We start from the raw sequence: 25,926 nt of genomic DNA on the forward strand, positions 1-25,926 counted from the left end.
GTTGCAACTTAACGTTGTAAATTTGTGAAAAAGAATTCTATTATCTACAATTTTTGCAACTTATCAAATTACTAACGTTACTAGTCGGTAAATTATTTTGCCAGGACGTGCAGGTGTCTTTAATACTTGTCAACGAGGGTGAAGATATAGTTCGACGAAAATAGAATCGCCGAACGAATCGATGCGTAACGAAGGATGAATCCGATGCTATGCGGTCTCGTAGGAGGCATTGCACAAGTGCAGCTAATTATATACGACGCTAATGATTTAGGATTACGTGTTTTGGTCCGTGGAGTATTATAAACATTAACGACATTAATTAATTAATTAATTTATCAACGCATCCTATCATCTAAACGACTGCTTGTTCACTCACGGCAGATGACAACGCGTATGAAACAGCGATAGGTAGTCAACGATCATCCTTTTTTCATCGACTCGTCGTCAACCTCGGCAAAATTTTCCAACATGCATCTTTGTCTCTTTATTTTATATTCCTCGTCTTTTGTTTCTTTCTTTCGGATAAGAAAAGGAGAAAAAAAAAAAGAAAAGAATTTCACCGAGTTTGGACTGAGCGATACTTTCGTCCCCCGACAAAATATAATTTCCAACTAGATGAATCGAATCGTTCGTTTCTTGATCGGCAAATTCGGCCTCTACGCAATATTCGTTGTGTCGATTACTCTTATGTGTCGAATACTCTTAAGTCGGCGCCATAATAATAAGAGAAGCTTATTTTCAATTGTTTTTACGATGCCCGTAGACACTTGTAACGTTAACACCTACGATCCTAATTATCGGTAATTGTAATAAATATAGCGATACGGTACAATTACATCGTTCGCATAGTGTCGCTATAAAGTGTCACGTATTACTGGAAAAAAAGCAGCTGTCTCCTCGAACTTTTATTAAACGAACGAACGCCGTTGTCAAACGCCGTACTCGCGTGTACATCGTGATACTTGGCTACGAACGGTCAATCGTAATGTAAAAGATGAAAATCAAAGTCGAGGACAAGGTGAGATGGCGGGTTTGCGATCGATATAATTATACAGAATTGATTTTTGATTATTCTAAACACGTAATACGTAATACGTTCTCCTCCTTTCTCTTTTCTTTTTTTTTTCTTTCATTGTTTTCCGTGCAACTTTTCTACACGATTGAGCTTGGTGAAATCGTTAAATTTCTTCTTCCTCTTAATCCTTCGCTCGAAGAAAACTTTCTTTTAACGATCGGGTCGCAATTACCTGGAACACGCGAACGACCGCGTACTCGACTAAACTCTGTGAAAGCACGATAGGTGATGGAATACTTTGGTCTGCGGTTAATATTGCTGAAGAATCAAGTGGCACGTACGATTCGAAATCGGTTTGACGATTTTTCGTTTTCGATGTTTTCCCCGGCCACGTTTCTCTCGTATAATCTCACCGAAACTTCGTAATAAGAATAACGCTTACAAATAGCGGTAACGATATAGTAGCACGATAGTAGCGGTATTTAATAATAGTAATAGTTATTCTTTTAATGATAACAATAGTAATAGTAGCGTGGCAATAGTAATAATAATGACGTTGATGGCGATGGCGATGACAAGGATGACGACGATCATGGTGACGATTGATAATAATAAGAACAATAACAGTAATAATAGTAATTGTATATCTAAAGATGCGCAGATTACTCGAAGAAACATCGAATGTTAACTCTGGAATTATATTCTAAAAATTTCTTTCAGCCGCCTCGCTGTTTCTTCCACTGAAGTTCATCGTTTCAAAAAGTATCGAGCGGCGTACTTGACTTTTGTTACTCTTTCTACGTTCTTCCTAAATTGTATGTTTCGCGGGCAAAGCATCAGCGTCGCTCGAGCATCGAATATGGGCACTTCGTTAAATCTAAGCTAATCGCAAGCTTTACCCGTATTAAGTTAATTCCTCCCTGTGTGTGTTATCGTTTTGTCGTTAATATGATCATCATCTATCATCATCGATCAAGTTTTGTTCGTACATTCGAATTTCGTTTAGAACGAAGAGAAATTAAAAGGAAATTCGCAAGATTAATTTGTTCGTGGAATTCAATGGGTCAATTTGAATCTGTTCTTTTCTATGTCAAACGAGTCGAAGGTCTCGTAACAAAAACTACCCCTATTCGTGTTTGTCTTTTCCCAAGAAAGCAAAATAGTACTCTTCGATGCGCAGGCTAAATATGTTATACATGTTTAATTAGAATTAAAACAGTATGACAAAAATGGATAAGTAAACGTTAATGTTACCAAAAACACTTTTAGCAATTACAAAACCAACGAATCCGATAACAGTCGTCGTGATTGGTTTGATAGTCCTATTGTAACGTTCATTTCTCTTTAATATATCCCAATTTAATTAAACGAAATACTCATCACGTTATATAATCCCTACAAGTGTATCTTCGATCGTATCACAGAGGAATTGTACTAAATTAAATCACGAAGTTCTTGACCTCGTAACAACAATTTTTAAAGAACCGATTCGACGATAAAGCAAGACATGTATAGTTAATTTTACAATACCGATTCTACTTAATTCGTGGTCAGGATAACTTCTGGCTATTAGAATGCACTCGTTATTACCTGAAGGTTTGAAAAATTCGACGGGACTCGTTTTTGTTACGACCTCATCGATTCGCTTCGCTTTCCTTGAACTGCACTGATCGTACAGGTAGAATATAAATCGTAAAAGCTATTTATGCGAATGCTACCCTGAATGATTGAGAGAAGGATACATATCGTATTATAAGTATACGTATGTACCTACAGTGAAAAGCTTCGATGAAACGACGATTGATTAACTATATTTATGTGTGTATGTGTAGTGTGTGTATGTGTGTGTGTGCGTGTGCGTGTGTGTGTGTGCGTGTCTGTGTGTGTTCATGCGCATGTTTGAATGTGTGTCTGTATATATATATATCATATATGTATATATATATTTTTTTTCTTTTTGTACAACGGAATTGTATGCTTCGCAGCCCTGCTCCCTCGATTGAAAGCGAACGTCTTTTTTTAAAGGTCTACGAATATAGAGCTAACTTGCGATCACGTTGATTTTTGCCACGGTATCGTAATCACGATAAAGTACAGAAAAAAGGTCGATATTTAAGTAAAAGGCGAATCACGAGTTAGCGATTTCATGGACGACACTTACATCGACCTTACCTATTTATAGTGAGATTACAAGTAATAACATTCCTTAATTAAGTAAATTTGATTTCTTTTTTTTCCTTTTTAGCTAGTTTTCAGAAGCATTCTCGAATTAGCGACATCACTATATCCGATAGTAGAAGAAAGATTTTTAAAGAGTGTGTCCGCGTTTTCGTTCTATCTCTCGCTCTCTCTCTCTCTCTCTCTCTCCCTCTCTTTCTCTCCCTCCCTTTCATTCGCTTCTTTCTCGCTCTCGTACCCTATTTCTCTTCGTATGTATGCCCTTCGTCGACTATTCACCGGACCCAAGCTTGCTTTTCGCTTTTTCGATAAAGAGTGCTTTTAAGAATTATCACATGTGAGAAAAGATGAGGAAGAGGCGAATCCAGCAAATTCTCTTGCTCTCCCCGTTTCTTCGCCCTTCGAAGCCAAAGAAAAGACAGCCTAAGACTTCGGCACGATCTTCGCTCGATCACGCGCCGATCGATACCGTTTCGTACGTCATATCGTTAGTAAGTACATTTTTGTTTTCCACGGAATACCACCTACGTATAGACGCGATCATTTCTGGTTTCATGCATCGACATCGAAACACACTTTCTCGCGAATCCTTTCTCCGACGATGTTTCGCTTCCTCGAGCGGCGGAGAGATCGCCGAACACTTTCTTCGACCGTCCAGTTTATCCGACGAGTTCGTCCCTTCCGATTTCGATACACACTTTCCAGATGACCTACGCGTCACGTGTCTGCTCCCCTTTGGTTCTCTAGCTTCGACGCTTCTCTTCGACAATTGAAATTCGACTTGAGATAGAGCCACGCCGAGTGACGCGGCCTCCGATGATCAACGGTGGAATTCTTCCGGACTGTTGCCTCTGGTGTTGGTCTACGAGGTGCCTTTGTAGTGGATGAAGAAAAAGGTGAGGAACATGAAATAGGCGACCGGAAAAGTGATTCTTGCTATCACGTCGATCGTCTTTGCCACTCTTATCGGATGCGGTGGTTCCTTTTTTCTTAGCTGAAACAAAAGGATCGTTAGCGATAGGTGTTTCCGGTGCAGAAGAGGAAACGTGAAACGAAAACACGCGGAATGGATCTGCTCGCGTATGCAGAGTGTCTCGAAAACTTTCGAAAAATGTACCAAATTTCGTAATAAGTTCGTTCGCCTTTTGGTGTTACATCTTGACAAATATTAACCAGTCAGCTGTTGCGACCTCTTTGCAAAGTGTGTACCTAAACTGTGTCGCAAAAATTAAGCGACGACGAGTATACTCGTCAAGCACAGCGCATATGCGGCTGTTATAATATAGAATTAACTTGTAGTGAAATGATTATTTTACTTTTTAATTTTGCTATTGACAGGGCTCGTCGTATCACGAAATATTGTCATTTCTTGATGACGAGTATACTCGTCAAGCACAGCGCATGTGTGGCTGTTATAATATAGAATTTACTTGTGAAATGATTATTTTACTTTTCAATTTTGCTACTGACAGCGCTCGTCGTATCACGAAATATTGTCATTTCTTGGTGACGAGTATACTCGTCAAGCACAGCGCATGTGTGGCTGTTATAATATAGAATTAAATTGTAGTTAAATGATTGTTCTATTTTTTAATTTTGCTACTGACAGCGCTCGTCGTATCACGAAATGTTGCCATTTCTTCGTGACGAGTATACTCGTCAAGCACAGCGCATGTGTGGCTGTTATAATATAGAATTTACTTGTGAAATGATTATTTTACTTTTCAATTTTGCTACTGACAGCGCTCGTCGTATCACGAAATATTGTCATTTCTTGGTGACGAGTATACTCGTCAAGCACAGCGCATGTGTGGCTGTTATAATATAGAATTAAATTGTAGTTAAATGATTGTTCTATTTTTTAATTTTGCTACTGACAGCGCTCGTCGTATCACGAAATGTTGCCATTTCTTCGTGACGAGTATACTCGTCAAGCACAGCGCATGTGTGGCTGTTATAATATAGAATTTACTTGTGAAATGATTATTTTACTTTTCAATTTTGCTACTGACAGCGCTCGTCGTATCACGAAATATTGTCATTTCTTCGTGACGAGTATACTCGTCAAGCACAGCGCATGTGTGGCTGTTATAATATAGAATTAAATTGTAGTTAAATGATTGTTCTATTTTTTAATTTTGCTGCTGACAGGGCTCGTCGTATCACGAAATATTGCCATTTCTTCGTGACGAGTATACTCGTCAAGCACAGCGCAGTTATTACGAGCCTTTTTGCTTATTTAACGAATACCACGTGCTCCTGGAGTCGAATATAACATACTGGCACACTCTGCATACTTAGAGGATAGGAAATATCGATTGTCGAAATGAGGAAATGGGCTATTTCGAAGTTACACAACGGCAGTACAGTTAATTAACATACCTCGGCTGTGCATCCATTGGTGGTCGTGTGCGTGCAAGGGTTGGGTCCACAATTGGTGCAGGTTACGATCTCGTTCGGTCCTGTCGTAGCTCCGGTCGGTGGACCGCCCTCTCGCTTCTTTTTACCCTGCGACAGGGTCTCCGTAGAAGAAACTTATATTCTCACGATCTTTCGTGTAAACAACGATCCATCCTTCGACCAATTTTTCTATTCCTCTCCTTTTTCCGTTATTCTATCTCCTTTTCTTTTTCTTTCGTTTCGTTTCGTTTCGTTTCGTTTCGCTTCGTTCGTCACAGCAAAGATGACCGATATGTCGACGACGATTACGACTCATTGTTTAAACAACGGGAAGAAGAGAAACCAGTTGCCGTTCAGAATATAATATAAATCAGATATAAATATAAGTGGATTTAACGGATGAACAAGCTCATTTTCATTGCGAGATCAACGCAAAAGAAATTAATTGCGAAATAATAAGAACTGGAGCAGAATCGCTATTTTAGTCGCATCGTCTTAGGGAAAATTTCGTTAGACGGCCAGCTTTGTTCAGCTTCTATCGATAATCGATCGTTCGAGACGACAAGCACGAGTAAGTTAAGCGTGACGAAGGCTTTGATCAAGATGAACAAGCTTGCACGTAAAGGCGTGAGAAATTTCGAAAGTCTGGCGCGGCACAGACACATCGGCCACCGTCGCTTCTCGTTCGAATCATCGCATCGATTACCAAACTGATACTCTACTCGCGCAACGAAACGTCCTTCTTATCGCAAAGCAATCCGATAGTTGGAATGCGTGTTGAGATTAATGGAAAGAAAAGCTCGTACACGTTGCCCCTTGTACAAATAGAGCGGGAACAACGTTTGTTAGAAAATAAAAGCGAGAAAATTATCATACGTACGATAAACACCTATGGACTGCGAGTTGAATCGGATTCGATCGAACTCTTTCTATATTAAGTGGGTTGTATTATAATAAATCGATACTTTTTTCTTGCCAACTGTTTTCACTATAAAAAGCAAGCGAGTACCACCACCGAGGCACGCGAGAAATCGTCTCCATCGCAAAGTCACCGTTTCGAGCGAAAACGAACTCTCGACGTACGACTTTCCACACGTCTCGTGTTTTTGATCGAAAAGCGAATCGTTGTTTTCTCTTAACGGTACATCTTGTACGTATATGGATCAATACTTTCGTGCCTCTGCGTATAACTTACGAGTTACATGCCGTATAACATCTACGTATTACACTGTCGCACATCGGACTCGAACTTTTTTTCCACCTTTCTATATTATCTATCTTATTAATTATTATCTTTTTACTTCTTCTCTATCTGTTTTCTTTTTTCGTTTCTTTTCTTTCTTTTGACAATAAAGTATCTCGATTCCGATGTGAACAACACTCTCTCTTGTAACAACTGTACATATCTAAATCGTTTCGACGATATCTTTTCTCGAGCACAGGTTCTCCGCACGATGAATCGTCAAAGAATTTAACCAAGAATTCCCTTCGCGACTTTCGCGCAGTTTAATGTCTCTCTTCGTTTGCTCTTTACTTTTCTTTCGTTAATTCGTTTCAGCGAATTCTTGTCATTAAACTGGGCGAACGCTACAGCGGATCTCTGTACCGGACAGTTGCGTTTGAGAAAGGTATTTTATGTCAAGCTTATGCTACATGTCAAGCTTCAATCGGGTTAAGTTCAATGGCAAAAAGCGATTGTTCACGTCACAATCATATTATTAATAATATATATATATTAGAAAAAAAAAATAATAATAATATACGGCTGATCATGGTTCAATGTCGATCACGGTTAAAAGGAAAGAAAGGTAATGTCGAATAAATAGCAGAGAAATGGTTATGACTCGTCGTTTCGCGTTATTCTTTCATCTTTCTTTCTTTTCAATTACGCGTCGTTCCGATCGTCGTGTCTTTACCACGTGGTTGATTCTGCCAGCGAATATATATATATACTTTCGGTATAATGAAAGGGTTTCGGGAAGAGAATGATGAGCCTATTGATAATAGAGGCTAACTATTATTTCATAGTCTGATCGGTTCCTTTCTTATCTTTGCTACGTGACATTTCGATGAGTTTCTTCACTAAAAAGAAAAAAAAAGGAAGATATTCAAGTGCGACTAAATTTGTTTCGTTCGTTGTCTTTGTTTCGTCGAGTTCTGATGAAAAGTTACGGCCGTTGGTTCGTCAGATGGTAAATATGTTTGTTCGGTTGATGAATGATTTTGCAACGTCGAAGCGATCGAGAAAAATCGTACTTGTTTCCACGTTTTCTAGATTTCTTTTCTTTTCTTCTTCTTCTTTTTCTTTTTTTTTTTTTTCTTTCTTTTTTTAGCCTATTTCGTCGAGGTGCAGTCTCGACGAATAGATACGATCGAATCGTTTCTTGGAAAAGCACCGCTCGCAAATCAAAGGATACAAGCGTATCGTGAAAACTCTGTCGCTACTAATCTAAACTTTCTGCCAAATCAACTCTTTACTCAAGCAAAAGCTTTACGCAGGGAACGTTGAAACTCGTAACGCGTCTAACGTTCTCCGAGTTTTCTTTTTGGCCCTTCGATCTGCAAGCGATTCGGTGAATGTTCGACTCGAGTAATCGCTTTCACCGGATTACTTTCGCGCTCCGTTTCACCGAGCAAACGCGGGACGAGCGATCAAGCGACATCGAAACGTACAGAGGATGGAGCGGTATTACACGCGGGAAGCTTCGTTTCGAACAAGCGCAACGTTAGAAGAAGAAGCGTTAATTGCCCCGACAGTATGCAATATATATATATATATATCGTGAATTAATCGATAGTTGGTCGAAACTCACGGAAGACAGAGGAGCTTTCAAGATCTTGTTACGCGGTGGTAACCGGTACGCGCGATTTTCTCTAAAAAAACGGAACTCAAGAGTCGTAGTTTCGACAAGGCAACAAGGTATAGTGTGATCGAACAAAGTATCATAGGATGTTTCGTCGTGCGCATGCAAGTTACAATCTTATCTCATGCGATCATGCGTTTCATGCGTAATACGTACAGTTCAAGGTATCCCCGTCGTTGATTCAAAATGCGGATTCATGCACGACGCACTCTCGTTTGGATTTACAAAGGAACGAACATCCGCGAAAATTGCTACACGTCCGTGAGAAGCAAGTTTCGTGGAAACTTGCGGCGACGCTTGAGAAAATCCGGCGACTTTTGTAAATCCAACGAGACGTCGAATATCTCGTTCGAAGAGACATAGGAACTATAGCGCGGATGGGTCTAGCACAGACTTCGCCAAGATCAAGCTATTATTTACTTCTACCTTTCGTTATACAGATTGCTCGCCAAATTCATCATCCCTTGCGATCATCGTCGATACATTTGGCCAAAGGTATCTGTGAATTTTGCGGCATTCTGTAAAGCTTCTATGCGGTTTCGTCGTTCTATGTAACACACGCGAGTAGTTGATCGTGCACCGTTTCAACTGTACGGAACAACGGCTACGTTTACGCTAGGGACAGGAGGAGAATAGAGAGAACGACAGAGAGACGCAGGAGAAATTTTCTCGTACGTGGCGTTCGCGGGTGGATGGTTGGATGGGAGAGAAGGACCTCGGTGTGTCGAAAGGACAATAGCGTAAGAAATAGAGCAAGAAAGAAGGGACAGAGGCAGAGAAATGGTAGCAGCATAGGCGGTAAGAGTACAGTTACCAAAGTAGAGATTGGTGGAGATGAAGAGAGGCGTTCGTCGACGAACATCGACATTTCCGATTAAAATATACAGCCTGAATTTCCCTCTGTCTTGGATTTCTTAATACCTCGGTGATTTTTGTCGGTACAATGAACTGTATCAAAACAGAGTCGCTTACTTGGTTTAGAAAGACGAACATCGTGATCCGATCATTTCGAGTCATCTTTTCCGAGTTTCCGAAGATATCGACGTTTTTTTTTACAAATGGGACTACGTATTGTTTGTACATCGATCGACGCGTCCTTTTATTCCTTACGGAAATATATCAACACGTTTGCGTATCTGAAAATAATTCGTTCGAAAGACGCGTGGTTTTTAATCTTGTTTACACTTATCGTAGGAAAACTAAAAAAAAAAAAAAAAAAAACACGAAGAGGATTTATAGCATTCTTGCGTCTTTCAGACGACAAGTCCAAGAAACGTACAGTTAAAATATCTTTCACGGTAGATACACGGAGAGTAAAAGAAGAAACGTATCCAACGATCGGTACAAAAATACGCAATCTCGTTTTAAGGAAGATCAACGATCTCGAGAAGTAGAAAAGAACGACTCGAAGAATAAAAGCCGATGAATTAAAATATTCGTCGTTTCGAACCAACCGACTTTGTCCCGACCCAATTTTTCGTACCGGTAAAACCATCCAACGCGTTGCACAATCCAAGACAGCGGAACGCTCTGTACACTAATTTTGTCAATTTCTAATTCCTGTATGTTATGTACATATAAATATATATACATAAAGGTAAAATTGAAATTCATCGGAACACCTCTGCTTGTGAAAAGCTGTTCTATAAAATGCGTAGCGAAGGGAGGCTAGAGAAAGATAAAGGTTCCTCCCGTTCTCTCGAATCCATAGCAGGAGAGAACGAGTGCTCGTGTTACGGTGTGTAAGGTATACTCGAGAGTGTCAGGTAGGCGTGTACGTATATGTGGGTCTACGTGGTTCGTCAGGACGCGGTTAAGACCTTGCACGTGCACACCACTTTTTCCTTTGCGGATGGTGATATCACCAACGAAAGAACGAGAAACAGAGAGAAAGAGAAAATATGGAGAAAAAGAAAGGTTACACCGGCGTGGCACGGTTTTGCCCGTATTTCGAGGCAATAGGAATTCGAAAGTCATCTGTTTCGGCGGACTCCGAAGACGAGGACCGGTGTCGAACCGTGTCGAATCGACGGCTAAGAAAGTAATCCGTAAGGGTGAAACGCGATAACGCGCGAAGTCGTGACCGCGCCCTAATGCTATGGGGGGTCTTACCAAGGGGCTGGCCAATATTATCCCTATCCTGCTGAGCACCGCTGGGAGCCGCTGTAACATCACAGACACCAAACAAAGAGACTTACTCACCAACATTTCCACCAACCAAATTCTTACTAATCGTGTGTGTGTAACAACGTGTTTGTCTTTCTCTTATCATCGCTTTTCTCTTTATTGTTCGTTCTTTGCTTTCTTTTCTTGTCTTTACTTTTTTTTTTTTTTTTGTTTTTTTGTTTGTTCTGTCGTTTTTACGCTTTTACAGGACGGGGAAGGTATCGTTCGTATCTTTTCTTTTTCTCGGTTTTTCGCTTTTTTTCCTGCTCCTTTTTTGGTTCTCTCGTTCTAGTCGTATTTTTTTTTTCTTTTTTTGTTCTTTCGTAGTTTCTTTCGTTATCGACACGCGATTACCACGCGACAAAGTTACTCGAGAAGCGTTACTCTTGGATTCTCCGACGTGAGACTTGCGACTTTTACGTTCTTACGATCGAATACCACCGTGTGATCATCGTCGTTCTTCGACGTCCAGTTCTAATCTAATCGATCTATTTTTATTATCCGTCTTCTCGACAGCCTGTTTTATAGCGTTCGCGAAAACCTCTACCGCGACTCAACTCTCGTCAACTGAATTCTCGTTAGCGCGTTACCTCCTTTCCGTGTTTCTCGTAACCGACCGTTTTTTCCGAAAGTTAAAACGACTTAGGATGCACGAGGCTGATCTAAAGACGCCCGTCGTCGATTACTATCGTCGCGTCAGCTTCGTTCTTTCGCATCTAGTCCATTTACGATCGCGAATCGTCGATCGATTGTATTGTACATGCAAGAAACACAAACACAATACGATCTGCCACAGCGGAGTAAGAACCCTGGTCATTGGATTTCTCGCGATCCCGACAGAACCGTAAAAATGAAAAGAGGAGGTAATTGGCTGTACGATCGTTGCGACACGGCGATAACTCGTGCGTGTGTATGCGTTACGAACGTATGAATTCGTTTTCGAATCTTTATCGGATCGAATCTTCGTTAAATGGAATCGAGAATCGAATTGGAACGGAATTGATTGCTCTGTACAAAGTTCCGCTAAAGTGCATAACATCTGTACATAATATACAGTTACATATATTTGAATATATTCGATGATATAGAAAATATTCCTCGTTTTATGTCTGCATTCCGAGTGTACGATTATTCGTAACTCTCACTGTACGTATAAAGTGACTGACGAATATATTTCAACATCTGTCATTGGAAACTTTTACGAATATATTACGAGTGTTATACGAAACTCTGTGAAATTTCATTAGCACTGTAACGAGACGCGATTGTCATAATTACATCGGCCAAATTCGAAACTAAACTTCGAAACGTTGCACAGATAACGTGCACTTGTTTAGCGAGACATCGGTATACAGCACGAGCGGTGGTTTCAAACGTATGTACGCTCGTACGTTTTGAATAACTTTCAAAGTATCTGGACATTTGCTTCTCTTCGACGAGGATATGCAGTTGAATAACCAGAAATGAACATTTCTAATTGTTCTCGCTTTTATCATAGGGTAGTGTATGTACGTTAGGATTATGTTACGACATGACGAATAATCGTCTCGTTACGGTACCAACGAAAGTTCAAAATATTTGATATAACATAAATGACCCGTTCTCCTCGATCAAACCATCTTACGTAGCATTTCTTCGTTTTTCAAGGCAGATTGGAATATTTAAAGTTCCTCGTTTCCTTTAGCTCCAAAATAAAGTTACATCGTACTGTTCGATAAGAAACAACGATCAAATATTTGAAATCGAAGAAGGACAAAGATGATGGAAAAGGAAGAAGAGGACGACAAGAAAGCTTCGATCCTCTTCAGTTTCAAAATGGTAGATAAGACGTTTTAATAAAGGAGGGCAGGATTATGATATATTCGCGAAAAGTTTCATAGAAGTAGATCTTGCAGGACGTTCGATAGTTTCGTCAGTCACGATATCTCGCGATCGTAACACGCAGACACGCTGGAGAGAAATTTTCCATAAAATGATCGAGTATCGGAGACGATGGTGCGCGGCTATACCCGGGAAAGAAAAAACCGTATCGCTGTTCAGGTTAAAGATTGTAAGAATAAAGATTAGAAAATAGAGAAGATTATATAGAGAACAAGAGGGGGGCCAAAGAGTGTGAAATTGTTGGAGACATGCAAATACTGCAGCCTCGATCGAACCCGACGAGAGTACGAAAAGTTCTTGAAAAATCTCACACGAGATCGTCATCCTTCTTTTAAATTTCACGCTACATACCGTCACGTACTACTTACTGTTTCATACTTGCGATTCAAGTTTTAATCTGAACAAACGAACCGCGGATTTTTACGCATTCAAGGATAATCGAAAAGCGTCGAAAACGCGCGCAATACGTTCAAGTATATGAAATATAGAAAGTTCGATACCCGTTACGATACGTAGTAGGCGAAAGCGAATTTCCGTTTCTATTCTTTCGTTCGTTTCGTAGGTAAAAAATTGAATTTGCATAAATATCCGCGGTCTACCAATAAAATAGAATTTCCAGAAATTATATTTCGCCGTTTACTCGTGCGCCGATTTCTCAAGAAGATTTCCTACTTTTCACCGTGTGTTATAACGCACGAATCTCGTCGATCGTATTGCGAAATTGGGAAGGAAATAAGGTGTAAGTCCTTTTGGGAGAAAGAGACAATCGAAAGAAACTATATATAGACATAGGCGTAGAGTTTCGAGAGATGCAGCGATTATTGAGTAACAAACCATACCGTGTCTGTGCAATGTTCACGCCAACGAGATCACATGTGCGAGATCAACGCGATGCGAACGCGATAAAAAAAAAAAAAGAACGTTGTTTATCTTAGCGATTACTCGATATAACGCGCGATATCCTCAAAGCACGATTCCATTTCTGCAAAATCGAAGCGATTTAACGGTCGATGCCCATTCAGGAGATAGAGGAAGATCGTGCTTCGATGAATTTTTATTGCGTTCACATCAAATTACGCTTTCGTTCTTTACCTGCTTTTTTTCTTCCTTTCTATACTCGTACACCTCGCGTGTCTCGCGACAAAATTGGCGACCGTCCGCGACGTTCTTCCTTAGACAGTTAGGATTTCTCGACGCATTCCACGATTTTCCAGAGACGATGTAGAAATGCATTGGCAAAGATCACGAGAGAAGCGAGCTAATCTTCTCGAACGTACGGCTACGTATCTGTTGCGTTGTCGCGTAAATTCCTCCTGTATTTATACATATATTATGCACATTGTGCGGGAGAAATTTATGCTACGACCCGGTAGATAGCTGCATTATGTATATACCGCTTTAGAACGATATTCTTTTAGGTATTCTTCGAGATGTTTTCCCAAACGGATTTTTAAACCTTTTTATACCGATTTGTTGCACGCATATTTATTGATATTCGAGGGATATTCGCCATCTTTTTAATTATATTTATAATAATTATATTACAGCTCCTCTAAAACAGAATGTTTTCTACCGGCTGACACGACGCTGGTCATTCTACTTATTCGAGGAAATTTTACATAATGGCACATAAATGGCGTAATTTTCATTACTTTCGCTCAAAAAGGAGAAAGAACGACGAATATTCCGCAAAAGTTAATGAATATACGCGAGAAAAAAAGCGATACAAAGAGCCTCGTAATTTCTCCGGGGAAAGATCCCGAAAATTCGTGAAAAATATCGTTCTAAAGCGCGTATAACCCGTTAATTACGTTGCGTGGCTTCCGTTGAATTTTGTTCACCGACGAAACGCGACCAACGATCTGCTCGCCCCTCTCGTTACGCGTGAAAACGAGAAAGTTGAATTTCGCGTGGAACGAAAAAGGTGCGGTCCGATCATCGACGAAGAACAAACTCGGTGTTAATCGAGTCGTCGAATGGAAGATGCACTGTGGTCGACTATTGCGAGTGTGTGTATCGTCGTCGTCTGCCGAGATAAAAGAAAAGTCTATGGTACTGGTGATTACTGCGCGAGAACGTAAATAGCGAAGGATTTCGACTGTTCGGTGTCAATCGCGCGATCAATTCCCTCGAATGGAACTGGACGCGCGCTTCCTTTACCCCTGGCATCCATCGAAGATGCTTTCTCTCGTCCAAGTGTCGTCGAGGAGAATATCTAACTCTTGCTCCACTTCGAATCATACGTAGGATAAAAAATATTCCGCGATTCCAGCCACAAGAGTACGAGATTCGTCGATTTGTCTCTCGTTTATTCTCGCTGGCGATCACTTGGATTGGTCGACGAGTCAAATCGAACTTTCATCGGTTTACGAGAGAAAAGGTTCGCGATACTCGAGGGCTCGCGTTACGTAGCGGTGAAGGGAACGTAATAATAAAAACGTAATGATCCTAGAAACTGAAAACTCGAAAGGGATTAGCGTGGAATCGATCGAAACGGAATTACGAAGTAATAAAGAAGCGTGGGTTCGTCAAAGAGACGGAGACAGAGAATAAATACGTAATGGCAATGGTAATACGTTCTCCATCAAACGTAACAGCGTCAAATCGACTACGAATATTAAAGTAATGCGAAATGTAAAACGTCATCGTACGAGTAGAAAATATATGGGAAAGTTAAGTACATCCGACGCGAAAGTATCGGTTTGCGATATAGATTCGTCCTGTTTTTATATTTCAATTTTATCGCGACGTGTGTAATATAACGTGTAAGAACAGGACGAATTTATCTTACAATCCGATTCTTTGCTTCCCAAAATAACGTTTCATCCGTTCGTTGTCTCTTACCGAATGACAAAGAAAATTCGTCGATCGCTTTTTCATTTTCGATTGATACGATATTCGTACGTATCTTCTCGCGTATTCGTATAGTAACGTTTCGCATCTCGGAAACCTTGATACCTTTAGTCGGCACACTGTTATCGCGTTTCCGTGGAAAACCTACTGCCAGACGTAGCAAGTAGGGACGAAGGCGCGATAAGAAACGAAAAAGAAACGGACGAGATCGGATGCGACAAAACGAGACGCGGGGAAACAAGAAACGACGAAAACCAAGAGAAGAAGGTACAAGAACGGACCGAATCGAACGAAAGAGAGAAACGACACGGACGAAAGTAAACAGCGGACACAGTGACGAATGATTGGAAGATCGTAAACCATTGGTGGTGACAAAACGGCAAATGTCAGGAGTAAAACGCATTGACAGAATAACGTAACAGAATCGGAGCAAGCGAATCTTAAGACTCGAGGGCATGAAGCGTCGCTCGTAGGTTTCGGTTAAATCATAGTAAACAATAAGAACACGGAAAATAGAGATAGCCAGAAGGAAAGACGAGAAACAAAAAAGAAAAGGGACAAGAAGAGAAACGATAAAGACAGTGGGTCGAAAACGTACGAAACGTATAAGTGTGGGAAATAGAAATATGCAACGTGGTGTCGGCGTGGTATCGACATCGCGCGCACGTCGCTGAGCAAAAGTACCTGGGTGACGGGATTCTCTCCAGGACGATAGACGACATTGTGCATCGGCCGTTTACGGCCGACGTAATTCACGCAGACGAACTCGAGCAAGCTGGCGTAGATGAAGCACATACAAACGCCATCCCACACGTTCATGGCAGTTAAGTTCGACACGACGGGCAGCGTCGAGCGGAAACCGTTCGACGTCGTGAAGAAGTTGAGCATCGTCGTCACACCTGCGAACAGTTCGTTCCGGCTTTTTGTCTTTTTCTTTCTTCCTCCACCTCTTTCTTAACGACATCGGCTCCTCCGCCTTACTTCTGCGCAATACCAACTTTTAAGATTAGTTTCTTTCTCTCTTGAGACCTAATTAAAGAAAGTACTTCCCTCCGATTCGCTTCTTAAAAGTCGAACAAACGGATAAAGTACTTAGTCGTAGGGACGAATTCTCTTTCTCTTTCATTTCGCAAGACAGCTGTACAAACCGTTGGAGATTTAACGCGTTGACTGCCACGCGAATTTCATTAGAAATAGACATTTTAACAACAACAACAAGAACGTGCGACGATGATCGTAAAGGCAACGAGGAGGATTCGTACGAACATACGCTTTGTCCGTCTTCGTTTGCGAGATGCAACGAATCTTCTGTTCCGATTTCGCGTCGTCCAGTCACCTTTGCAGAAGACGTTGAAAACGTTGCGTTTGCATTTACCACGTTGCATTTCCAGGTAAATCTGTGGACGCGTTGTCATGCAGCCGGTTACACTTCGAACGGCTGCCGGCGTTTCCCCGATTTCTTGAAAACTTTGCTCTATCCTGGACTGTAATGTTTCAACAATTTCGATAGGTGTTGCGTACGCGATAGATTCGTTGTATCTCAAAAACGAAGAAGACGGATGAAGCGTACGTTCGTACGAGAACCTTTTCCATTGTTCTAGTGCAGAAGTGTACAATCGGCTGCCGAAGTGAGTCCCACGTGTTCTGGTACACCCTGTATATTCGGATGTCGGATAAATCTTAAACCTTTTCTAGGCGTGAGAAACGAACTTCGTCCCAATAATTCGTAATGACGCAATTAAACCAAATATCCATTCTATCTAATAATTTTCTGCCATTTATCGGGTGATGCTGTTGTTCCAGCCACTAATTTCTGAGCAAGAAAAAATGCTGTCTCAGAAAGGGCTTCGAGACTTATCCGACAACTCAACGTTTTATCCTGGAAGCTGCAATACGTTAAAATACACTGCACCATAACGATTAATTTCTCTAGCGATATTACACTGTACCTGCGCACTTTTCTCTGACAATGTTATCCAAATCATTCGCATTATGGACACGATCTTTCTAGTCCTTGAAATGTATCTTATCTTAATCGCGATGCGGGTCATCGATGACCACCGTGGTAGTCAACGTGTTAAAAGACATAGTCGAGCTTACCGATCATTACTCGCGCTGGCACCGCATTCCATTCAAGCCAGAAGGTTATGAAGGAGCTGGTCACCAAAATGATACCCGGGATGAAGACTGTTGTGAAGTAGAAGGCACGATCTCGCGTAAAAATCAGATCCACCTTCAGGCAGCTGTAGTTACCTATTGTGCGTTACATTCACATTACGATTCTATCATTGCGCTGACGCGAACAGCGAGCAATTAGTTCGATGGCGCTAAACAAGCGATTAGAATGTGAGATTATCCTTTTAAACGACATGGTTAAAGATAAGTTCAATGGAGAATCAAAGCAGATTCTGCTTTTTAAAGTATCGAATTATTTTCCTAGATTCTTTAACTTCGTCGTGACGTTATCTTCAGTCTCGTCTTGTTTCGGTTTTTCTCTTTGCTTGGTAAAACACCGTCGAATTTCGCACTAACAGTGAGACGACCGTAATCGACGCTCCAAAAAAATGTTCGCTTTCTCGACGAGTTTTCTTGGCTTACTTTGAATCGGTAAATAGTTCTGTAGGCTGATATCGGCATTCGTGGATCTCCCTCGGAGAACTCAGCTTTGTGACAAGGGGGACATAAACGAGAGAGAGAAAAAAAAAAAGAGAAAAAATAGAGTAGGAACAAGAGGTCACTGTCGTGTCGCCAATCTTTCGCAACGAAGCTCCACATTCGCGAAAGCGTTTCAAGCCGAGCTAGATCTTAACGCGTGAACAGGATGAAAGTTCAAGGGAACAGGTGAACGTGAATCGAGGGACAACATCCAAGTCTCAAATAATAATTTCTATCGAAATCAACGCAACTGATAAGACCGAACGTACCAGGAGAATTGTTTCAATTATTTCGCATAACCAATCGTTGACCATCGACAAAAAGAACCAGGAGATGGTGATGTGCGTAGCGAAAAATTGATCTCGTCGATCGAAATTCAACGGTCCAACGACGCTGTACGATCTCTTTTCGTGGTATGAATAAAAAAAAGAGGAAAAAAAAAGATGACGAAGAATGGAGCAACTATAATGAAGCAGAAGCGAAGCATAGGCTAAACGATTGAAACAAATACGGTTCGAATCACGTCCAGCATGTAATACTCGTATTTGGAACTAACGTGTAGGTTGAACGCTAACACGACTTACATACGGTTCAAATACTAATCTTTCGTAACGTTCTAAAGCACGATCTTCTGTCAAGCGATTAACAATCAAGCGTGACATATCCCTATTGGAAATACTAGAAATATCTCGATGTTAGAATTTTTAATCGCTTGACAAAGTCGCAGGCGATAAGACGGTCCGCTTCGACCCTTTGTACTCGTACAGCTATCTGTTGCCAGGGAAATCTGTGTAGGAAGAGTGTTTGAAAATTCCTTGTTTATATCAACGTTTAATCGCATATACGTTCTCGCGATTTCATTTTGGAAAAGATACAGTGGCTCGCGAAAGTATCTATTTGAAAGCTTAGTATAGGATACTTTTACGTGTATATATTTGATGTGCTATATGAAACGTCTTGAAATTTTATTGCCACCTTAATGGCATACGACTGTAATGTTTAGGTATATTGGAAAATTTAATATCAACGCGAATATGTACGTAGAACGCGTAAGATGTTTATCGCAGACATGTGTTTAGTAAAAGATTATTAAAGATAACACGAGTAGCAAGAACGTGAATTGCAAAGATCCGCTAATATGCGAATATCGGATTACGTATGTAAATATTGTGCCATAATAACGTAATTGACTTTGAAAATATTTTTACGGTTTCTGTGTTTCCAGGCTTATTAAGTGGCCATCTTCTTATTTTCAACTTGTAAGAAAACAAGATTCGCTTTTCATTTAATCATTTTCACATCTGCTTGAAACTCGATCGATGTTAATGATCAGTCGAGTTTCATTCTGCTAATGAACTTTCAAATGTTTCCTATCCTGCATCACGCATCCATGTATCATTTCTGTAAGTGTCGCAGCACTTTCGTGAGCTACTGTACGTACACGGCTCAGGTTGGACGCGAATCGATGTTTTTCGCGTGTCCGTCATAAAATAACGCAAAACGAGTACAAAAAGTTAAAGCTACCGTGACATGACGTTCATAATACGTAACACATCGGATCTATTACTTGGGACAATGTTTCCCAAATTCCTCTATCGTGGACAGTTCTTTCTTTTTTCCTATATTAATTTCCTATATTTAATCCAAGCAAAAAAGAAAAAACACCGCAATTTCCTTCCCCGTCCAAGGAAGAGGACGATTTGGGAAGCAGCAACTCTGAGTGTCTAGGCCTGTCTCATGAGTTGGTAAGCTTGGTCCTGTCTCTCTCTCTCTCTCTCCCTTTCATAGCTTATCTAAATCTCTTTCGCGCGGTCTTCTTTTTTTCTTGCGAATATCATCTCTTTTTTTTTATTTTTTTTTTATAAGAAATACCGTTCATATCGAAGGGGAGGATTTTACCTTGCTCCTCAAATCTGCGCTGGCACAGCGAACACTTTGCGTCCCCAAATTCATCGAACTCGTCCTCGTAGTCGACCACGATCTGTCCCTCAGCTGCAACAGAACAGCCCACGATCTTCCTTCCTCTCTTCTTTCTATCTTTTATTTTATTTATTTTTTTTTTTTACTTTTCCTTCTCTTGTTTTCTATTTGCATCTCGTTGTCTTTATCTTTTCTTTGTTTGCTTTTTTTTTTTTCATATCGCTGTCGAGGGGACGGATAAATCTTGATCTCGAGAGAGGCTCGATCGATATGGCTCTCATGGAAAAAAAAGAAGAAAAAAAAAACTCCGGCGTTTCTTGGAAAAGAATTTCGTGTCAGGAGCTCCAGGAGGGTATCGAAATGTCAAGGATAAGTGGAACGGTATTCGTACCGCACGAATTGAAGCGCGAGCTGAGAATATACTTGCTACACTAAGACGCGTACCCTCTTGACACTGATCAGCGAGCAAGGTTGAAATACCAATAAATGCAATTAACAAGTCGGTAAATCATCGGCTAAATCTTTCCTTCGCGTGTTCTTTCCTTTTTCTCTCTATTCCTACAGTGTGAAAGGTGAGTCGTATTTTTGCGTGAACAACGAGAAGACGAAACAGCTGATACGCGTGTACAAGCTGTATGTAAGTTCGACGACGGTTTGATTTCGCGAAGTGTATGTGTATGTGTGTGTGTGTGTGTATGTGTGTGTATATGTGTGAAGCGTTGACGAAAGGCAAAGACAAATTTGGCGGTGAACGCGGGAAAGTGTAGAGATTCGAAGGTGTGGCAAGATCTATCCGTCCTCCTTGTTCGTTGTCACATGCGGCCGATTTTGATTTTCTATTCTGCGACGATTAAAATTCCGGCAACGATGCCTTCGTCGAATACGAAATAAATCGTGTCTGAATTGTACGGGCACAGAGGAAATTTAATCGTTGGGCTAACTAGACCAAGCATTACCCGCATACCGCCATGGTTGATCCCTTTAGGGTAAAGGAGAAACGCGAGATTAATTCCTTTCGGTCAAGTCTTACGACGTCAACCTGTCCAATCAGTGACCGTTCGTCTTAAGAGCATCGAATTTAGAAAATTTGTCTGGATTAGGTGAAAGAGAAAAGCCGCTCTCTCTCTCTGCGACCTGAAACGAAAACGATCTTTCACCTTGTTTCACGTTAATGGTTAGAATAGGTCGATTTCTCTTTGGGAAAAAATAGAGGCGAAATGGTGTTCTGTGTGGTTTTCACTCCACAAGCTGCAGGTATCACGCTTTCGACAAAAACGTTCAAGCTTCTCACTAGTTGCGAAAGCTGTTTAAAGAGCTTATAAGCGACCAAAGTAACGATTACGAAACAATTAGCTCAAACAAGATATCTCGAATCGTTAATTACAGAGCTATTAGCGACACATTCCTTTTTCATTCTTGCTTTTTTCTTTCCTTTTTTCTTTTCTTTTTTTCTTTTTTTTTTTTTTTGTTCTTATCGTAATAGGAAAAAGTCGTATCCGAACGTCTAGTGAACCAGTAATCGTCAAAATTATCAAGACTATTTGTCCAGCAAAGCAACGAGAGGCTCGTGTTCACGAGTAAGATATATATATATGTGTGTATTATTCTATAATATGTATATGTATATAATTTGAAGAAATTCGCGACGACACGACGGTGCAAGGAACAGAGCATAGGAGAAAGATGGCATCGGTGAGGGCATTAATGTAATATTAGGTCACTGAAAAATTGAAGGCCTCACCCCAAAAGCAAACCACGGCGGGCTCGGTTATAAAGCGAGACAGGAACCAAGGTTGCCAATATGCACTTTCTAGAGGACTATGTATATTAATCTAGATAGGTATATATTCACATCTAAATATATTAATGTACAAACATATATATAAATATCTGTATATACACACGTAAAGAGAGAGAAAGACAATACGTGTACATACAAGAAATGTATCTACGTCAACTAGAAAGAAAGGTAGAAACAAAAACGAACGTTTCTTACATTTTTTCTTTTCATTTTTTTTTTCTTTTTTCATAGTTCCGCTACGTCGCATGCAGAGTTCGTTCTTTCTTTTAGATTTTTCCTTCTTTTCTTTTCGATTCTTTTTCGTTGTTCCGATTAATCGTTCCATACGCGCACGAATCTATCGTAGAAAGTTAAGCATACGCATTCTCGCGTTCGCTCGACGCGCCGCTTAATAAGCGTTGCATAAATTTTCGGGTCGTATCGATCCCCGCTTTTCCTTCGTTATTCGAACCTATGCTGCGGGATAAGCCAACAAACTCACGAAAACATTTCACGGTCCTTCGTCGAATAAAGCGTCCTATCGTAGTGTCATTCCGATTGATGCAGTGCAAACAAGGTCAGGCATCGGGTAGAAATTAGCAACGTCACATCGATGTGCACGGCGCATGCATTGCGACTTACCTGGCGATTTAAGGAACGATCGTGAACGCGGTGTATGGAGATTCGTCGTTCTGATGATCGTTGCAAACACGGACGGACAAATGAAATGCGAGCAAAGGGGATAAAGAAGAAAGAAAGTTGGCAAACAGGCCGATGAGCAGAGAGGGGCTTGATGAGACAGCGGAAACGAGGAAACTTAAACGATTGACAAATCTGTTTTCGACTGAAAAAGAAATGCGAATCCGAAAGAAAGGGGATGATAAGAGAAGCTCGAAAACGGACGCCGTTCGGATTCCAAAGGGGAAGATAACGGTGAAATCTCGCCTCCTTTCGAATCTCGGGACGAAGAAATTTCATCCCTCGCGCGGCGTCTGTATTTTCAAGAGAAACGAGAGCTTTCGCGTGGATCAAGCGCGGATCAGACAAAGGCGACGTTATATGAAATGGCCGATAGTTAGCAGATTAGATAAAGGCGAGGAGTATGGGAAAAGACGCGAATAATACTAGGAATAATTTTTCGGTAATGCCAGCCGGATTTATCGATCCGGTGGCGTAGTCCTTGGAAACGATGCTGGAATTTTCCAGGAATGCAGCGAAGGTTTAAAGGATGCAGCGCTTCAGGTGCATCGACCTACTACTAACGAGTGATTGCGACTCTTCCTTGAATATTCCATAGGTATTACGGTTTCCAAATTCAGCTACAAGTTATACGACTGTACACTCTTCGTCTTTCTATCGCCTTTTTCCTCTTTTTTTCCATACTATGTCTTTTTATCGTTCACTTCTTCCGGCATGTTTTCTAACGTAGCAAAACTATCTGCTCAGGCATCGGATTCAAATCGTTTAGGTCATCCTGAAAATTTCCACGATTTTCCAAGCATTGAAAAGATATCACGCAGTACCTCGCATGTCGGATTATATTTCTGGACATTGAAAGTTTCGTTTTTACCATGTCTTAATGATCTTGACAAATCTTTTACGATATCGGTAGATCCAAACAACTTTCGAATTACCTTGTTTCACCATCGAGAAACCTTTAGCGACCTTTGTCCTTGAATAACCTTTAAACGACTTTAACGATCATGTGTCTATGGCATCTTCCGAAGTCACTTTCATTCCATCGGTTTCCTAAATAATTCTGTTAAGGACCTGATGAGAACACGTTTGGGAACAGCAGGACGTTCTGCTTCGTGTTTATGTCATCAGTAGATTAGGTAGGATAGAACCGTTTAGAAGTAGCAATTTGACTTTAGCTCCGGGATAAGCGATATCGGAATTATTAATGAAAAGTGGCAACGAGCAAAGATATTGCAACATTGTCTCTTAGCTTTAAGGAACGTAAGATACCTGTATTCAAAACTAAAGGAAAGAAGTTAGAAACAGATTACATCCTGAAAAAATGATACGAATTTTAGGTAATTAAGAGTTGCTTTAAATGTATCACGTTTGCACGAATATATCGACGACCGTGCCTCAATTAGAGCTTTCTCATCTTTGCACATCGTGGACGATTTCATTATTCAAATTCCCGAAACTTTTCGTTTAATTCACCTCGATTTTATCAATAGCATTCAGATTATAAAATTACGAACTTATCGTCGGTGTATCATTACGAATTTGTCGTATTTCTGTAACTCTTGCAAGTAGTTTGGACAAATTTTTCCTGCATGCTAATACTCGGAAACTCTTTGCTTTTACGTTTACACAACCAGACTGAATTCAGGCGGAGGTACACGCGTTGTTTCGAAACGCGTGGTTCAAAGTCGCGAAACTTTCAAGATGACCTATAACGATAATATAAGTAGGCATAATCGCGTCAGGTCGTATAATAGACAGTACAATAGTTCAACTCGAGAGTCTTCGAGTGCGTACACAAGCGACACTAAAATCGTTTCCGTGGACTAACGAAATGGCCGTGTTTGGTGCATTGCAACAGTACAGAAGCGTGTCATTTAAGGATGCAGTAAAAATCATAAAAGAGAACTGATAGCGAATAGAAAATGGTATAGTCTCGGCGTCATTCTTTTTCTCTGATTGGTTTCGATTATTTATAATAATTCGATGATAACTCGATAGACCTAACGATGCATTTATCATACTCCAATATCAATAGTATCATCGTACAGTTCAAACAGTTGCGTCAGAGAATCGCGTGACGAGTGGAAGATCGTAACGATGTAAATCACGATTTTCAGAGTTTATTTCTCTCACAGTTAATTAAATTACAATTTTATTCTCCATCGAGATATTTCATTTCATCGATGTGAGAGGATACAATGGGTTTCTCGTAACGATAAATAGGCGAATGTCCAGGCAAATTCACGTTCTTGTCAACTGAATGAAAGAAATGAACGTACTTAAAGTAGAATAGTAAATATATATAACAGGAAACGTAGAAGGTTGTTAGATAAGAAATAGAAACGAAGGAATTCACGTGACCGAGCCAATTTCTAGCCAATTGCATCGGATCTTGAGAATCGAAATACGATACAATTGTCAAAACTGAACGATGATACTTAGAAGATTCTCGTGTTTCAATTATCATCGCTGCCTTCTTTTATCCTAAGTTTCTTTCCTTAGTTTCAAGTATTCACTTTAATAGAATAAACCGTTGGTTCCACAACTCACCTCTCCAGCTTACTTTGATCGGACACGTGATTGTCTGGTTCTTAATGAGGTATGCGTTCAGCGACGTTAGACTAGGACTCTTCCGCAACGTACCCTCGTCATTTTTCCACACGTACGTGATCGCCGATTGCTCGTACGATACTAAAGAAGAAGGCAGAAGATTAAGACAGGCTGCACAGAGAAAATGTCGTTTGATCGATCTTAAGAAACGTATTCTTGTAATATTCACTTACTGCTCTCGATCGCGAATGAACACAGTGGGTCATCGAAAGGGAAGATATTGAGTCTACCCTGGCAGGATAGGATGAGATGACGCCTATAAGATCGAAAGTTCTTCGTGAAATCGCGAACGTCGATGATAACACGTTTAATAAGATTATCCAAATCGACGAGTTTTAGACTTCATTTTCGACTTTAAACTTTCATCACGCGGTTATCCGCGTTATCAGCATGTTGCGCTTCGTTAAGGACACTTTCTCAGCTTCGCTTTCTCAGCGCGGATAAGGGAAAACCTTCTTCTCGGATCCGCACCGAAACCACGAAACGGAACAAGGCACAAGGTGTTAATATTAGGCGTATGCAAAACTTTTAGTCTTTTTCTCTCGTCTCCTTCGATTTATATAAGACACGCGCGTTACGAATCGACGTTCGGAATATTTTCCCTCGTTTCGCACGACTTTCCGTCAAGTTTCGGATTCCGTCGCGGGAACACTGACATTGCGACATTTTCCACAACATTTCGAAAGTGCTGCTCGACTAAAGACCGTCTAAAAGCGACAATCTGTCGGTGTGAGATCTGAAGAGCACGCCGCGTGCGGAAGAACTTCCCAGCTCGTGTTAACACTTTACCGATCGATAGCCTATTAATCGGCCTTCTATCGCCGACTATCTTTCTCATTATTCGAGCAGTAATTTGTTATTTGGTACTAAGGTACCTTGCTAAGTCGCGTCAGTTGCGTTGCTCT

The 25,926-nt window shown here is 40.7% G+C and overlaps 1 protein-coding gene across 14 annotated transcripts in view; it reads right to left on the minus strand.

The window, feature by feature from the left end:
• Positions 1-1,116: 1,116 nt before the first annotated feature.
• The window catches only part of LOC117209783 (glutamate-gated chloride channel), an 89,697-nt gene continuing 64,887 nt past the window's right edge, over positions 1,117-25,926 (minus strand). For 4 of the 14 annotated variants that reach the window (XM_033452151.1, XM_033452152.1, XM_033452154.1 and 1 more), the window contains 8 exons: positions 25,195-25,277; positions 24,962-25,102; positions 19,912-20,004; positions 17,458-17,610; positions 16,042-16,256; positions 10,570-10,620; positions 5,576-5,701; positions 1,117-4,187 (listed from right to left, as the gene is read on the minus strand). In XM_033452151.1, coding sequence (XP_033308042.1) covers positions 4,056-4,187; positions 5,576-5,701; positions 10,570-10,620; positions 16,042-16,256; positions 17,458-17,610; positions 19,912-20,004; positions 24,962-25,102; positions 25,195-25,277 — 994 coding nt within the window. In that variant the 3' untranslated portion in view covers positions 1,117-4,055. The remainder of the gene's footprint in view (positions 4,188-5,575; positions 5,702-10,569; positions 10,621-16,041; positions 16,257-17,457; positions 17,611-19,911; positions 20,005-24,961; positions 25,103-25,194; positions 25,278-25,926) is intronic. The other 10 variants (XM_033452158.1, XM_033452163.1, XM_033452157.1 and 7 more) reach the window with 7 other exon arrangements.

Source organism: Bombus bifarius, unplaced genomic scaffold (assembly GCF_011952205.1).
Source record: "Bombus bifarius isolate JDL3187 unplaced genomic scaffold, Bbif_JDL3187 scf7180000008194, whole genome shotgun sequence".
Classification (NCBI taxonomy): Eukaryota; Metazoa; Arthropoda; class Insecta; order Hymenoptera; family Apidae; genus Bombus; species Bombus bifarius.